Source organism: Sceloporus undulatus, chromosome 3 (genome assembly GCF_019175285.1).
Source record: "Sceloporus undulatus isolate JIND9_A2432 ecotype Alabama chromosome 3, SceUnd_v1.1, whole genome shotgun sequence".
In the NCBI taxonomy this organism is placed as follows: domain Eukaryota; kingdom Metazoa; phylum Chordata; class Lepidosauria; order Squamata; family Phrynosomatidae; genus Sceloporus; species Sceloporus undulatus.
In genome coordinates this window covers 34,845,282-34,862,728 of record NC_056524.1, presented here as the reverse complement: position 1 = coordinate 34,862,728, position 17,447 = coordinate 34,845,282, and the positions used below count along the sequence as shown (strand labels likewise).

General features: G+C 39.8%; 2 protein-coding genes across 4 annotated transcripts in view; one reads left to right on the top strand and one right to left on the bottom strand.

Annotated features, from left to right (window-relative positions):
* Positions 1-17,447, top strand: part of LOC121925367 (stAR-related lipid transfer protein 13-like) — a 1,219,986-nt gene that overhangs the window by 814,990 nt on the left and 387,549 nt on the right. The window lies entirely within an intron of this gene.
* The window catches only part of RFC3 (replication factor C subunit 3), a 16,398-nt gene continuing 223 nt past the window's right edge, over positions 1,273-17,447 (bottom strand). The window contains exons 2-9 of the mRNA XM_042457438.1: positions 15,699-15,837; positions 11,616-11,683; positions 11,284-11,381; positions 9,730-9,911; positions 8,432-8,568; positions 8,246-8,344; positions 1,995-2,064; positions 1,273-1,587 (exon numbers count right to left, since the gene is read on the bottom strand). Coding sequence (XP_042313372.1) covers positions 1,396-1,587; positions 1,995-2,064; positions 8,246-8,344; positions 8,432-8,568; positions 9,730-9,911; positions 11,284-11,381; positions 11,616-11,683; positions 15,699-15,837 — 985 coding nt within the window. The 3' untranslated portion in view covers positions 1,273-1,395. The remainder of the gene's footprint in view (positions 1,588-1,994; positions 2,065-8,245; positions 8,345-8,431; positions 8,569-9,729; positions 9,912-11,283; positions 11,382-11,615; positions 11,684-15,698; positions 15,838-17,447) is intronic.

Sequence of the window (17,447 nt, the reverse complement as noted above, 5' to 3'; positions counted from 1 at the left end):
AGTGCCACTCTATTCTGCTTTGGTCAATCCTCACCTGGTATACAGTGTCCAGTTCTGGCCACAATTCATAAAAGATGCTGACAAATTGGAGCGTATCCATAGGAGGGTGACCAAAATGGTGAAGGGTCTAGAAATCATGCCTTATGAGGAAAGACTTAGAGAGCTGGGTAAATTTAGCCTGGATAAGAGATGGTTAAGGAGTGCTATAGCTTTAAGTATTTGAAGGAGTGTCACAGTGAGGATGGCGCAAGCTTGTTTTATGCTGCTCCAGAGACTAGAACATGTACCAATGGATGCAAGCTACAAGAAAAGAGATTTCAGCTCAACATTAGGAAGAACTTCCTGACAGTGAGACCTGTTCAACAGTGGAATACACTCCCTCAGAGGGTAGTAGAGTCTCCTTCCTTAGAGGTCTTTAAATAGAGGCTGTATGGCCATCTGTCAGGGATTCTTTAATTGTGATTTCCTGCTTGACAGGGGGTTGGATTGGATGGCCCTTGTGCTCTCTTCAAATTCTATCATTCTATGTTTCTCAGAATCCCTTCCTAAGCAAAGTGCCCCAACAAAGAGGGATAAACCTCTCTTTCTCCTTACAGGAAAAATAGAGGGGGACATATTTTTCTACTGCTCAACCAGTAATCCTGGAAGCTTTCCAGCAGTATCTTTCACACGTCTGCTCTCCCTCTTCAGCTATGAGAAATGATGTTATCATTATACTGCAAAAACAAAGTTCCTGCCTTATTACGTTAGAATTGTAATGCAATGTTGTTTTGCCCTTGTTACTAAAAAAAAATTACAGGTAACATGTTATTTCCAGTCTTTGCTTTGCACACATTTGTTCTAGTCATGCTATCTGGAGCAAGTCTCTTCTATCCTCTCTGTGATAGCTCCTTCAATATGTGGAGAAAGTTATCATTTTCCTTATCCTCCCTCCAAAGGCTAAACATGCCCAGAGTAATCAAACATTCTTCATGCAACTTGAGCTTCCAAACTGTTCATTCTCCTGACAAGATATGGAAGGCTCTCAGAATAGAAAAGAGGCATATTTTACAACCAACAAGTTTAAGTCAAAGACTTCTGGATTAATACTACATAAGATCTGTATGATGTGTGGATTAAGGTACAAGGTATAAGGACTGTACCTTGAAAGACATATGGATTCCTGGAACAGGCGTCCTGCCCTGTTGCCAAAATAAGACTTTCCAATATACATTCTTGCTTCCAAGAGTGGATGAATAACTTTGAAGATCAAACATAATAGCTTCTAAGTTATTGAAATCTGACATACATTATTTTATTATCAAATACAGTAATATAGCTGTGGCCTGCAGTTTGTACAGCTCTGTTAGCAAACCTGTTAACGTAACAGACCCTGTGAGTTCTCCAAATCACATTTTAAAACATCATGGCTTCTAGTCCATCTTCCATGAACTTCTTATAGAGTGCCATGAACTTAGCTACAAATGCTTCAAGGTGATAAATTGCCTTGTTGCCCAGCTGCAATCGGTGCTCATAGAAAGCTGCCATCTGTGCAACATCTGCTTTCAGCTGCCCATCACAGTTGTTCAGAAGTTCAGTCAGAAGACCCTAAAAGAACAATATTACTATTTAGCGTTAAAATATATTAATATTCAGTCAAACAACTGTGCTGTTCTGAAAGATGTAACCCCAGCATAGATAATGTAGAAACTCAACAATTCATAAAACTTATAGGAATCTGGCATTCAAATGAAAATTCTGGATTTGAGAGAAGTATTTTGATTTCTTTAAAATGGTTTTGGTTATTTATCACATATGAAGTATTCCATATATACCTAGAATCCTCACTATATCAATCTCACAATCCCAAGTAATTATGCTAGAATCACTAAAATGCAGAGTACCATGAATACTGAAAAATGACTATCTTTTCCTTTACTCTCCACTCCCACCCCTACCAACATTTAAACATAATTTCTATTATTAAACAAATTAAAAACCAAGACATCAATTACCTTTATTATAATCTCTGGAGGGATGCAATGTGTTAAAAGTTCATAAAGTCTCCCACGAACTTCAAGTAGTCTATTGAAATAAAAGCAATAAAATGTTTGTTCACTGTATTGACTATTAAATTACAAAATAAGAAAACATCAGTTCTGAGAACAAATCTAATTGGGCAATGATTATTGCTTTCAAAAAAAGAAGATTCAACCTTTAAACTAACCTTTCAACCAACCTTTAACTTCTAAAGGAATTACTTATGTGTTTCCTTTGTCTATCATTATGGTACATAATTTGCCATTAACATTACCAGCAGCAACATTACTGATACAGTTGACCCTGTTTTTGATTCTTTATGCCAGAGTCAATCATCCGCTGATTGAAAATAATTTAAAAAACCCCATAAATTCCAAAAAGCAAATATTGATTTTGCAATTTTATATAAGGGACACCATTTTACTAACCCATTGTATATAATGGGACTTCAGCATTCACAGATTTTGGTATCCATGGGGCGTCCTGGAACCAAATCCCAGAGGATACCAAGGTCCCACTGTAAAAAAATTCTGTTGTTTATACAACATCCCCTTTCTAAATTCATTTGTAATCTACAGGTTGCATCTATGGGTTGCATCCCCTAAGGCAGACATGGGAATCATGTGGCTCTCCAGATTTGATTGTACTGCAAGTTCCAGCATCCCCACCCAACAGAGCTAACTATGAGGAATGGCAGGCGCTGCAGTCCAGCAACATGATTCCCACCCCATCTTAACCTATTCCTCCATTCACATAGGCAGGAAGCGATTACCACCAATTCTCCTGTTATCTGTCATTATCTGCACTTTATCTTATTCTGTTTTTCCTATTCCCAGATATAACTATCACCTCAAAACAGATTGCTAATATTTCAGAATCTGGAATATCATTCAGCTGTGGTAGCTGCTTACACTTGCTTCCAAGGCTCTGTCCCTCCATTTCAGCCTATGCTACCTCACAATACAGTGAAAAAAAATTGCTGCTGTCCAAATACAAAGGACATGCTCTAGAAATAAGGTGCTGTTAGAAGCAAATAGATATGAGAAGGTACAGGATGAAGATGCCTATGTATCTTTAAAATATTTTCATGATAATTAGTCATATAATCCTAGGCAGTCACCTATTTTGAAGTTTAAAAGGATCAGTGAAACCATATTCAGAATGTAATCATATGGTTGCCAAATTTTGTAGCTGGAGTTTTATAATGGCAACAATACAAGAAAACAGAAGGCTGTTAAAGAGTTCTATTAAGATCAGCCGCAAAAGATGTGACTAACAATATCACCAATTCACAGCAGTAACGATTAAACGCTCCAAATTCACCATGACAGGCTGTCATTTTATTTCTGCCAATGCAACATTATCTACAGCCAGTCAAACGTTTGGCAGCCATAACAAGGATAGAACAGCAGTGAATCAGCACCAAAAACACTGCACTTCATAGCTGAAAGGGAAAGTTTTATAGCACTATGCAAACAAACAAAAAGGTGCCCTCTCATCAGTTCCAGCAGGAAATGTATCATTTCACTGAACAAGCAAATTTGTTTTGTAATAGCTTGGTCAGTACAGCAGTACTGAGGAAATACAGAAGATGGCTACTGATATCTCAGGCACGTTGTCTTTCCCACTTTGTCCCATCACAACTTGCTGCCTAGAAAATACCAAAATTGTACTTACTGCAGCTATTTCTTAAAATCAATTTTAGCTTATCGTCACAAAGAAATGAAAATAAAAGATTAGAAAGAGGGGATGCATTTCAACATATAACCATGTACTAAAGACAGCTTTTCCCATATGCAGCTAGATTTTTTTTTTCACTGAGAGCTTACAAGCAGCTACCTGAATCCATTCAGAGACTTGGTAAAATCTGACCCAAGAGACCAATGCAACAAAAACTAGTGTGTTATTTTTCATGTGCTATCAAATTATAATATTTTTCTAAAGATGCATTTTCATATGTGTGGGGAGGAGATTATTAGCTGTTACTATCTGCAAACTATTTTTTTTGCTATGGAAGATAAAAAGTTGTATTATACTAGATCAAACCACTTCCCTATCCAGCACAGAAATGTCTCCTGTGATTGACAGCAGAATTTCAGGGTATCAAATGAGTTTAGCAGACAAGGGAAATTGGAAGTATAATCCAATGGCAATCCAAACGCAATCATGGGGTTTAATGTTATTGCGTGACAGACTACCACACACAATTTCAAGCAATGGAAAGTCAGTCCGAACACAATCATGGGGTTTCACGTTATTGCGTGAGAGGTGATCACACGCAATTTCGGGCAATGGCAAGTTATTTTCGGGCAATGGGAAGCCAGTTTGAATGCAATTCGCATTCACGTATATTCGCTGAACTAGCGAATTCACGTGAATGCGTTCTGGCCCCCCTTTCTTTTCATTCGAAATTAAGAGAAATTCCTCCTATGTGATAAACTCCAAAGAGAAAGAGAGTATTCTCATTTGAATATAAGGCAAGCCATGCCGGGTAAGGCCAAAGTCCTATCTAAGTCAACCATTTTGTTCTCACATAAGCTTGGGAGAAACCCACATCCAGGACATAAGCGTGACAACACCATCCTACTCAAGTTCCTTATACTGACAGCAGTAATATTTTGATACTCAAGGTTACATACAGCAAGCATCTTGGCTAGCAGCCATTGAGTCTTATCCTCCATCAATATGTCTCTAAAAACAATGGAGTTGGCAGACCATCACTTCGTCTTGTGATTGTTATTAACTACTGTCAGGTCAGCTTCAAGTTATGGTAAGATTATGAATAAGAGACCTTCAGCCACCACCCATTTTGGCTTTACATTTTCATCAATCTAGCAACAAGAACTTCCAGATTCATTTCCCAGGTCACTGTGATTTCACAATTCACCTTTTTCTCCCTCCTTCCATTTCTCTCCTTTTTTTCACCTCTTTTTCTCTCTTTGTATATAGTGGGATTAGGACTATGAGGACAGGTTTTGCAACTCAACTCTCCCTGTGGGCTGAAGCTATCCAAATTATCAGTTTTGTCAGATCTATCTCAACCAAAATGATGCCATGACATTGCCAGTCAGCATTCTGGCCAAAATGCAATCCAAATCAGAAATGATGTGAAAATACTGATCAGTGTAGGAGGTTACTATGATCTACTTGGGGGTATTTTGGCATGTCTTGGGATTAAAAATCACCTGAAAATCACATTGAAAAATTGAGAGAAGATGATTGGGGAGAGACTTCAAGGGCTGCACTTTCCGTATTCTGATATATGCATGACTGAAGTGAATACATTTTGCTCCCGAGTTCCCTATCATTTTCTACTTGCTTCCTTTTCTTAAAACCAAAGATGTCAGAGATTGAACCTGGATACAACACATTTATTTTGGCTTCCAGGCTTATAAACCGACCAAGATTCCAGTGAAGAAATTATGTATTTCTGTATAAAACTTTTAAAATTCTGGCTTCAAAATAAATATACACTGATAGGGTATCAAATGGATCGTTTTCTTTTTAAGATAATGAGTCTAATCTCTTTTGATGAGTACACATGCAGTGGCAAATCACAACTGAAGAGAAGGATGCAGGACATGGAGCCCCAAGGATGTTTTGTGGCCCTTACAACCAGGCCTACTGTATAAGATTTCTGCCTATCCCTCTGCTACCACCAACTGTGAGGGCTTCCACATATACCTCCGCTGCCACCAAGTACGAGGCTTTTCTCTTATTCCCACTTCTGCCACCAATGTAAGGACCTCCTCCTGTTCCACTGCTCTGACTGCCAACTGTGGGGATCGCCTTGTTACCCTTGTGGTTCCTGTGTGTATTTTATTTCTCTTCTATCCCCACTGGACACCACCATTCTTTATTAATTGCTACTACCTGAACTCAACTTTCCAATATGGAGCGTATAACACAAAAGAATACAATACAAAAATAATGTTTTATTGAACAGAATTTGAACATAACATTACCAATTATTTAATATCTCTTAATCACACCTTTCTCTCTCTCACATTCATCTCCTAGCTAACTCTGATTCTAATTCTCCTAACTCACCACTCAAACTCCTAACTGCTGTAGCCATAACTAACTCCTAATCCTGGAAGATTACTGATCATGCAGTAATCTGATCAGTACACCAGCATTTTCAAAATCCCTTCAGACATTCCACCAATCACCACTCACTCCCAACAGCCCAGTCTCCCACCTGCTCTTACCTTCTAACATTTACTACAAAAGTGCATAAATAGCTATATTGCCTTAACATCCAATAAATATCTAATAAATGGAACATTTCTCTCTGAAAAGTTCAGCTCTCCAAGCATCCCAATTTGGGGAGGGGAGATTTTTTGAAAAAATTAAAAGCAACAACTATAGATGTATTGTACCCAAATGGATGAGGCTGAATGCACAGGTATTTCTTCCATTTCTACTAAAATTGTGTCTTAAAGTAAGATGCAATTTTCCAGTATTTTTCCAGTATTTATTTAGCAAACTGTACATTAAACCATAAATCACCTAGAACAGGCTCTACAGGCAAATGGTTATTCCAGCTCAGACATCAGAAGGGCTGCCAGACCCAGAAAAACCCAGAGAAGTAAAGACATGCAACCACCCAAAGGGAAGGTATTTCTATCATACATCAAAGGAGTCACAGACAGAATAGGCAAAGTGGTGAAGAAGCACAACCTCCAAAAGGTTTATAAACCGACCAAGAAAATCCAGCAAATGCTACGCTCAACAAAGGACAAGAGAGACTCTCTCACAGCCGCAGGAGTTTACCGCATACCATGCAGCTGTGGACAAGTCTACATAGGGACCACCAAACGCAGTGGCCAAACACAAATCAAGGAACATGAGAGACACTGCAGACTGGGTCAGTCAGAAAAATCAGCAATAGCAGAACACGTTACAAACCATCCTGGACACAAAATGCTGTTTGAAAACATTGAAATTCTGGATCATGCCAACAACTATCAGGTCAGAATGCACAGGGAAGCCATTGAAATCCACAAACACTTGGACAACTTCAACAACAAAGAAGAAACCCTCAAAGTAAATAAAGTTGGCTACCAGTCCTGAAGGACACTAAAACCAGGATTCAGCAAATACAAATGAGAAACCACTCAGGGTCAGAGGCTTTCCCAGCAAACAATGACCACCAATTAGCAGACACTAATTCTCTTTTGCATATCCTCCTACCCTGAGGAGGCCATCAACAATAAAACAATACACAGATTAACATGGGAATCACTCCTCCTCACCCAGGGTCAGTATATATATACCCACTCTCTTCCAGGTTAGCATTCTCTGAAGATGCCAGCCACAGATGCTGGCGAAACGTCAGGAATAAACTCTTATAGAACACGGCCACGAAAAAAACCCACAAAAAACTATAGTTTGCAAGTTGTTTGCAAGGTTATAAGACAAACTAGGAATCTACTAAATAAAAATGCTTAGTTTATTCCTCCTTCCAGTCATATAGGGAAAAGAAGGAAATCCAACACTTCACAGGGCTCATTCTATTCATGTACATCACAATATATCACGAGTTACTGTCACTTGAAGGTGGAGTCATTATCTGAAACCTAGTTCAATCATCTTCCGGTCTTACATCCACTTCTTGGAAACAGTTTATCTCTTCCAGGGATGGGCATTTATACAGGGCGAAGGTCAATTCTCCTGCTCAGATTCTGCCAAGGGTTACACAAACCTCCAGAATCCCAAATACCTCCATTTCCCTATGGAATCCCTCTCAAAATGGCAACAGAAAGTTATGTTCTGGAGTGCTTGAAGGGGTGTGGTGATATTTTCATGGGCTTTCAAGCATTTGGGGACCTTTCTACATAGTTTGGGGCACACATTGACAACCAATTACAGCTCATGGGGCTTTGAGGCACTGGTGGCAGGCTTCTAGGACCATAAAAGTGGGGCCCAGGAACCACATGTGGCCCTTGGTCCACACTTTCCCATCCTACTTTAAACAATGGGTGGGCAGGTTGTGGCACTCCACATGATGTTGGACTACAATGCCTATGAGCTCTTACCACTAATTAAGGCTAATGAAAGTTGCAGTTTAACAATATACAGAATACCACACAGTCCCCCCCCAACTGATGTAGACATTTTGCTGATGTACATACAGTATTAAAATTCTCATTTTTAATGTCAAAGAATGTCATACACTTCACAATACAATGCACATCCACTGCAACCCATCACACTTGCTTACCTCTGTGGTGTCTGCTCACTAACAATGGCATTTGCTGTTTCTCTCAGATAAACCTCCCAGTCTGTCTCAGAAATGTCTTGATCAGGAGTAAAAGGAAGCCTGCAATATGATAAGCAAGAAAGAGCAGCTCACCACAACTGCCTAACAAAAACAGCATCCTGTATCCATTCAGCCTTCTTAACTTACTGTTGTACTCTGCAAGCCTCACACATCAGAAGAGCCTTTCGGAGATTCCTGCCAGATTTTTCTGCAATCCTCTGAGCCAGTTCTTGAGGAAGAACTAGACCCTCTTTCTTACAAACACTAGACAATATGTTGCAGATCTAGAAAATTAATAGGACAATTCAGTTGGCATGATAAGCTGTTTTTGAACAAATTTGCAGCTCTACACTAAGTTTGAATTCTTGTAGGCATAACTATGGGGGAAAGGATGTAAATTTGAAGGCACAAAGGGACCAAGTTTCAAGTCATGTTTGCAGGCAGCCTATAGCCACATTCATCTCCAGTCAAATATTGTTATCTCCCCCCCCCCCCCCCCCCAATTCTGGCTGGCATGAGCCCACCATGCCTTCACTAGTAGCCCTAGGCAACCGTAACTGCAGTAGTATCACAACTTGCATGCAATCTTCCAGCCAGGGATCCTTTCTGCCACTTGCCTCAGAGAAAGCCCCCAATAGTAATTGTTCCTATCATGTGCTTTCTACAGCAGAAGGAAATTGCATTTGGAAAGCTGTTTAGAAACTTCAACAGGTCCAAAATGCTAAGATCAACTGTGGATTAGTGTTGGTTAGTGTTGAGAACATATAATCCGCTTGTTGAAACAGTTTTAGTGACTATCTGTACTTTTCCAGGCACAATTCAAAGTGTTGGTAATGAACTATAAAGCCCCATGTGCATTAGATTGGGACTATCTGGTTGATGTTATCTCCCCACATAAGCCTGCACAAGCTTTGACCACCTCAGGTAAAGACCTTCTCTTGGCCCCACCCACATCACAATAATGTTTGCTGATAGCACAGGGACGGACTTTCCCAGGGGCTACTCCAAAGCACTGGAACACCTTTCTATGGAAACCTAGGCTGGCATCCTGTGCACTCCTTTTGGCCAATAGGCAAATACCTTTTCATTTAGATAGGCTTTGGCTGCTAACTAGTTGCAGGGTTTTGAATAGCAAGATGCTGTACCTTTTTCTAATTGGTTATTTTTAAAATGCTGTTAAACTGCTTTTAATTCAGTTGTTAACTAGTTTTTTCTGTTATGATTAGCTGCATTTTGTTTCAAATTCTTGTAATCCATTTTGAGTCCCTTGCTGCGAGAAAGCACAGTATAAATTGAATTGAAAAGGGGGGTACTCTGTTTTAGTCTGTGGTATAGTTTCAAGAAAGAGAAAGGCAGGATATAAATAAAAAGATAATCATTCCAGAACAGCATTAGATGATGACACAAAGTCTTGAAACAGTGCACTTGGACAAACTTTAACCTACATTTCCAATGCTGGGAGCAGGCACTCTCACTGCAAGGCATCTGCTTCTGATAGGTGCAATGACTTTTGAAGTAGAATTGCAACAAAGAATTAATCTGCATGTAGCCATATATTTCTCCATTGTCCGTCGCAATGCATGCTGGGCATCTTTTGTCAGTTTGTCTACCTCTGTCAACAGCACCACTGGAACAAAGGAATAAAAGGTCACCCTTAAGCACATTTTCAGAGACTAAGGCGTGATACAGAGCGCCAAAAAGAGGCACTGGGGAGGTGCCTCTCTTTGCTCCGCAGCGGCGCTGCAGCAACCAAATTGTGTGACGCTGCTGCACAGCAAAAAAGGTGCTCCCAGAAGTGAGCTTTCCTAGACTTCAGTCTACTTCCTGAGATGCTTTTGGTGAGCATCTGAGGAAGTAGATGAAGTCTACGAAAGCTCATGCTGCCAAAGTCTTTCTTTCAGTTAGTCTCAAAGGTGCTACAAGATCTCTCTAAATACTGATTCTGCAGACTAACAAGGTTATATCTTTGGCTTCCATAATGTTATAGGAAGAAAAGGAAGCCTGAGCAGGTAACTCCTTTTGCTTTTCAAAACTGTTTCACTGTTTTGCCAGCCCCACTGACAGCAATAATCAAAAACACCTTGGACAATTCAGCTTTGTCAATTGGAGGAAACTGGTGGATTAGATGAGACAGAAGCAGCTGTAAAAGATTACTGCATAGCTGATTTGCACTGCTGCAAATCTCTTATTTTAAGATGTCACAGTAGTGATGACATACTGTAAATCAATAGTAATGTGAATTGATTACTAACAAAATGGATGATAAACAAAACCTCTAGATATTGGTGAAAAACAAATTTGAAACTATGAAAATGTCTGGTATGTCACACTAGACTATAATGGGGAAGTGTCCTCACAATGCTGCTCCTGCAGCATTCTGACAAGATCTTTGTGCAATGTTTTCTTTTGTCTCAGACTCCCATCACTATCACCTTTCTATATCACAAAGAGAATGCTGATCCAAACACCACTCTAGCAGCCCAGATGCTACATTAGGCATTGACTGATAGCAACAGTGGGGTTTCTTCACCGTCTGATAATTCAAAGAAAGCAGGATTTTTTTCTATATAAAGTGAAAACCACATCTGACTGTTTGAAAATACATATACAAAATGTGTGGGGATTCATATCGCTTAAATTCAAACAAACCTTCAGTCTTCTGGCTATCATGAAGCTCATAGTGAAAATTTAAAAAAAACAGCTACAGAATATTCCTACAGGGATACCAATACCAAAAAAATAAAAATAAAAATATCTGTACTGTTATTTTAAAGGATATAAGCGCTACATGTAACTTAATTTCCCAAAGTGTTTCGCTTGGGGAAAAAAAATAAGGAAAACAGCCCCTGCTCCAACATTTCTTGAAAGTTTACATCTCCAAATATGAGAAGAGAGAATGAGTCAAAATATGTTATCACAAACCAAAAAACTGATTACATGTTTAAACTTAAGCAAAGTATTAAAATGCCTTTTTCTCCAATCATATATCTTTTACAGACCTTTAAAGTCTCGCTGTGTGCTTGTCTCAAGTTGCTGTGATTGTGCTACTGTCTTCAGTAATTCCTGAATAACAACACGGTCACTGTTTCCTGCATCACTGAAAAAAGTTCAAATAAAAAAAAATAGTATAGGTTTCCCCACATACAGCTTGCATATAACTGCAAAAGGATTTCCATCAAACTACATTAATGCTAAAACATCTACTTTCTTATTATATAGTGAAGATTCCTTGAAGATATTGTCTGGTTTCTTAAGAAACTGCCAGACATCTATAGAAGTGCATAATTTCTACAGCTAATTATTAGAAATTCGGACCTGATTGCCAACATACCTTGGGTTAACTTCAAGATGATAGTTGCTTGCAATAGTACTAATTTCAATTTTCTTTTTAGATGGTGCCTGAAATGAAAAAAAAATTAATCAGATTAGAGCTGAAGAACTGTACCTAACATAACTGAATATTTCTATGTGCAGAGCAGATATTTCAAAAAGCACACACTTATACCACCCCAGCATCCAATGATCTGAAATAATTTAAAGACCTAGGGGCTAAACAGATGAGCTTGAAGTGCCGGCATGAGGATGTGGCATTTTGACATGCGCACCATGATGCCGGCATCACACTGCTCACCTAACGGCATGGCGGAGGCATTACGGCGCTCCGTTGGCTCAGCATTTAAGCATGCTGTACCAAAGGACCGCCAAAAAGCTGTCAAGGCAAGGGCACCTTTTTGCCAATGCTAAAAGGTGTGGCATTGTGCCATTCTTTTTAGTGCTTGCAAAGCGTCAGATTGGGGCCACAACATGCAGTTGCTACGGCCCAATCCAGCAAGGAAAGGGAGTTGAGACGCTGCTCCAAAGGGGGAGTCTGTTTTGCCCCTTAATGGCACCAAGGGTAGACTGCAAGAAAGAAATGGTTAAACAGAGAAACATAGCATGAACAGACAGAAGGAGGAATTGAATGCAGGAACAAGATAATATCATAGGTTCAAAGATGCCAAATATAACAGCACTCTAAATCACTTGGAAGGAAAGAGATCACAGGAAGTATTTTAGTTGCACTTATGTATCACAAAAAAGACATAGCTGTGCATTAAATTTGCATGTGCTAATTTACATGTACATGTGCATACTTGGGAAAAGGGCAATAATTCACTGAGAGGGCACATGATTTGCATGTAGTGCTTCCTGGTTCAATCCATGGCATCTTCAGATAGGGCTGTAAAAGCTAATGTGTGACAACCTCAAAAGCTGCTATCAGTATATGTAAAAATAACTTGAATTAGACAGACTGACAGTCAGAGTCATAAGAATCACATAAATTTCCAGTGTTCTTCCAATTAATGTATGTGTATGTGTCTTTACGTTCCCATGAATTCCATAGTGTTTTCTTAGGCAAGGAATACTCAGAGGTGGTTTTGTCACCTGAAATGTAGTCTACAGCACCAAGTATTTCTAGGTGGTCTCCCATCAATGTACTGACTCTGCTTTCCAAAATCACACAGGATCTGGTGCCTTTAGAATATTTGGGCCAATTAACCTAGAAATATAGTACTGCTCACCCAAGTAGGCAAAAACTCTGACCAGGTGATTTGTGGGCCTGCTCAGCCTGATGTCCACATATGAACTGTTGCTGGGCCACTAAAAGATGATAGTTGCTAGCAACAGTACTAATCTCAATTGCCCAGGCCCTGAGATCATCAGGAGAGGCCTTTCTCTCAGTCCCACTATTGAGGGATGGGTATGAAAGAGAAAGCCTTCTCAGTGGCTGCCCCTGAACTTTGGAATTCTGTTCCCCGGGGTGGCTAGAATAGCCCCCTCCTTGCATTAACAGTAAAACAACAACAACAACTTTTTATCCTAACAAGTTTTTAGCTTTTAATAGCTTTTCATCTTTTTAATACAGTGTGCCCATGCCAACTGCAGTTTGCCATCTGTGATTTGAGCTTCCGCTGGCAGCAAGCTTTGGCTTTTTCAATGGACATGAGTGCACGCGATGGCGCGAGCGGGAGCGCACACCCATTGATAAGAACCAGACATAAGGTCCCACGTTTTCTGCTATCTGTGTGTGTGTGGGGGGGGGGGGGGGGGAGTCCGGAACAGATCCCCCATGAATAGCAAGGGCACACCGTATTCTGTTTTATTCTTTTAACTTGAAGTTTGAATTGTTTTAGTACTGTGACTAGTTTAATTCCATTTTAATGTTCATTTTTTGTATATTTATTATTATTATTATTAACCTGTATTTATAAAGCACTGTAAATGTACACAGCGCTGTACATACAATCTTTTTAATTAGACGGTTCCCTGCCCTCAGGCTTACAATCTAAAAAGATATGACATAAAAGGAAAAGGGAAAGGTAATAGGGCTAGTAGGCTAATACATAAAAATACATAGCAATACAGGAAATGGTTCGATAAAACAGGCACCAAAAGAACATCAAATAGCAAGCGACAATTTTAATTGTATTGCTCTTTTAAACTGTGAGTCCTTTTAAATTGGAGGGAAACATGGGATGATGATAGTACTGTACTACTACTATACTTGCAGCTTCTTTATTTTGTATGCCATTGCCAACTACAGAAATTAATAATCAGAGTACTCCACACCAATATACTATCCTGAAACATTCACAACAGACAGAGAAAGAATTAACCTCCTGCTACAGTAATTCAACTTCATCCAGCTCACATCACTCAGTTTAATGTTTTATAGCAATGCTTGCCTATAGCTAAATGGCAAGAGGTCCCTGGATAGCACAGTACTATTGAAATAGCCAACAGGAACAGCATCCAAGATTTTGAAAGAAGAGAAATTCAACTGTAAATTACTGGTAGGTCTCCTCTGTATTTCCATCAAACTCTATGTAACTCTGTTTACATAACAAATAAAGTACACCCTCCATATGTTCTCATAGAGCTTATTACTAAAACTGAAAAGGTTAAATTAGATTGAAAAATGTCAAATAGGAAATTGGAATAAAATCACTTGTATTCATTTTGCACGATGCTTTGAAAAGCAGGAACAGTTTCCTCCAAGAACTCTGCCAATTCCTGAGCCCACTGATGTGCCTTTATTTTAGTTTGCTGATTAAAATGCAAGCCTTTCCAAAAAATCTTTTCAGCTGATACAGAAGGTGAATTTTTAATAACAGAATTTCCAATTGATGTTTTACTTCCCAAGCTGCTCGCTATGCAAAAAGCTCATCCTGATTATTGAAAACATTACTTCAGAAATACTTCTTAACTTGTTATTTCTGGTATGTGAGCAAGCAGCAACAATTAGTGAGTGAAGACCACAATAAAGCTGAACTGCTTTCTTGACATAAACAAAAGGAGTCACTCTGAGGAAGCAGCAAATCTAAGTGCTAGCCTAAATTATGTTCAGTATCACACAACTGCAGGGAAATAAGAGCACTAGCATATCCTTGGCAATGATCTGCCAAAGAGAACTCATACAGCACAGTGTCCATAGACCAACCATGCACTAACACATGATAAGAGAAAGAAGTAATTGGGTAAAGTAATCTGTGATGGATCTCCTATCCAAACTGGCCTCACAGCTCCAACCCTTGGGTTCCTATCACTCACCTTGCCCTTTTACCCTTAAGATCACTCCCTGAATCTGGTTCCCAGGCCTCAAGGTAACTTTTATACTAGACAAGTGGCTGAATTGATTAGTGGATTCAATGTAGTTAAGCATGACCAGTCTTCTTTGTAAATTATTAAATTAAAATATCCAGATGTGTAGAAAATAAAAATAGTAGATTCATTGTAGAACAAATCCAATAACATCTAGCTTTATGCTGTTTCTACATATTGTTTAAGCATAATGTCCAGATCACAATACCTACTACTTCCTCTCTGTCCCAAACTGGCTGGATCATGTCTGGAGTACTATGTCATTATAGGAATCACATTTTTAAGAAAGTCCTTGACAAGCTGGAACATGGCCATAGGAGAGTGTTCGGGATTATGAGAGAACTGGAAACCAAATACCATCAATTCCACTCTTAAAGACTTGAACTCCTTAAAGTTTAAAGAGGGGTTGACTATCCCCTGGGTTCAGCCAATTGACTCCTCTTCCCAGATGAATTCTTACAAGTAGCTTGCCTACATGCTAGGGAGCCCTGGTGGCACAGCGGTTAAATTCTGGTACTCGGTTGTGAGTTCGATACCAGCCAGGGTCTCCAGGATCTACTCAGCCTGGCATCCTTCTGAGGTCACTAAAATGAGTACCCAGCTTATTGGGGGCAATTAGCTTACATGTTGTAAACCGCTTAGAGACTGCTTAGTTCAGTATGAAGTGGTATAGAAATGTAGCTGCTATTGCTACATGCTCAGGCCCCCAAACATCAATACAGGACCAAACAAAGCTCAGATTGACACTCTTCAAAATGAAACAGACGCTTACTGTTATGATCTGATGTTCAATCCTCAGCTTCTCTACTCCAGATCCATACAGCTCTCTCAGCAGACACATTATTCTTGTCTTTTTTCCAGCTCCCGATGGTCCATATACTAAAAGATGTGGAAAGTCACCACACTGAACCTGCCAAACAGAATCCAACAAAAAGGAATTTAATTCCTTATTGTGCTTGTAACAATTCCAAAACTTTGATCACAATACATATCCTGGTCTTGTTCTTGTTGTTGTTGTGTGCCTTCAAGTCCTTTGCAACTTATGGCAACCCTATCACATGTTTTCTTTTTTACATGTTTCTGGGGGGGGGGACTGCCATCCTCTGAGGCTGAGAGAGTATGACTTGTCCAGGGTCACCCAGGGGGTTACATGGTCAAGCAGGGATTCAAGCCATGGTCTCCAGGGTCCTAATCCAGAGCTCAAGCAACTACAGCACACTGGCTCTCATCCTGCAACAGTTGTGAAAGACTGTAAAGCTAACGTGGGAAGATATCCAGGTATACAGGCTTTAGAGTCCTTCACAACTGTTCCAAATTCCTTTTGAAAGCCACTGATGTTTAAAGGAAGACAAAAATATACAAAGAAAGAATGTTCTGGAAGATGTAACACTTCTACTTATGAGATTGTAGAGACCCCCAGCCTATCAGGGCTGGGTCTCTGTGGGGTAAACAGTTGTAAACGCAGCCCAAAACAGAAAGTAATTTCCATCTCATGTTAGATACTATACAAATCCAAGTCCAGAAGCATCATAAGGGAACATGAAAATAAATTTGAAGGGCACACAGACAGTAATCAAATCAGCATTAACATCAATATACTGATCTCACATATTTTTGGTAGAGCTACAGCTCTTTGCCTTTGCTATCACCAACAAGGCAGGGCCAGGAAAGACTTCTGTCTGCAACCCTAGAGAACGGCTGAGTTAGGTGAATGCAATAGTCTGATTCAGGACAAGCCACTTGAATATACTGCTAGTGAAACTTACATCTGAGTAACAGTTGCCATTATCAAGCTATAATGGTCTTAACAGGCAGCACTATTGTGGTCCCTCATTTATTTCCCTCAAATGGTAGCACCAGTCTCCCAAGTTGCTTACAATTAATACCTGATGATCCATTGACCCTTCCTTCCACATCAGGTGCATCCCACACACCCAGGAACCTGTCCCTAATCCAAGTTAGTTTTGGGTGACTAGATCCTGCTCTCCAGGCTGAATGAGTTTTGGATCAGAGAAGCCAAGGCTTGACATCTCTGCCAGAACCTCTTAAAGCAAGATATGAGATCACTGGGGTTAACTTTGCTGCAAGAGAGTAGTTGCATGCATTCTCAAGAAAGTAAGGAGTGGTCCTATTTCATTCTGGGCCTGGCAAACATTTCAGCAGAATGGCATCTAGCCAAGTCTTAATCTTTTCCTTGGCGCAGACCAAGCAAGAAAGCCCTCAGCCTGAGCAGTGAGAGAGAACAAGGTCTGGGGCAAGTAAAGGGCAGCCATTCGGGATTAATGCCTACAAGGAATATTGCAACTTGAGGCTGCCTTAAAATGCGTTTCCCCTCTAAACTAGAAGCTTTATTGCTTAAGGACTGACTGACAGTTAACAATGAAAAACAACAACAGCCATCTTTAGAAAGAGCACTTATAAATGCTGCGGAGCTGTAATGTTTGTGTTACAGAAATGCTGAAACAAATGGGTTTAAACCGGGTTATTTCCCCAGTGCGGATGCAGCTAAGGATGCCTCTCA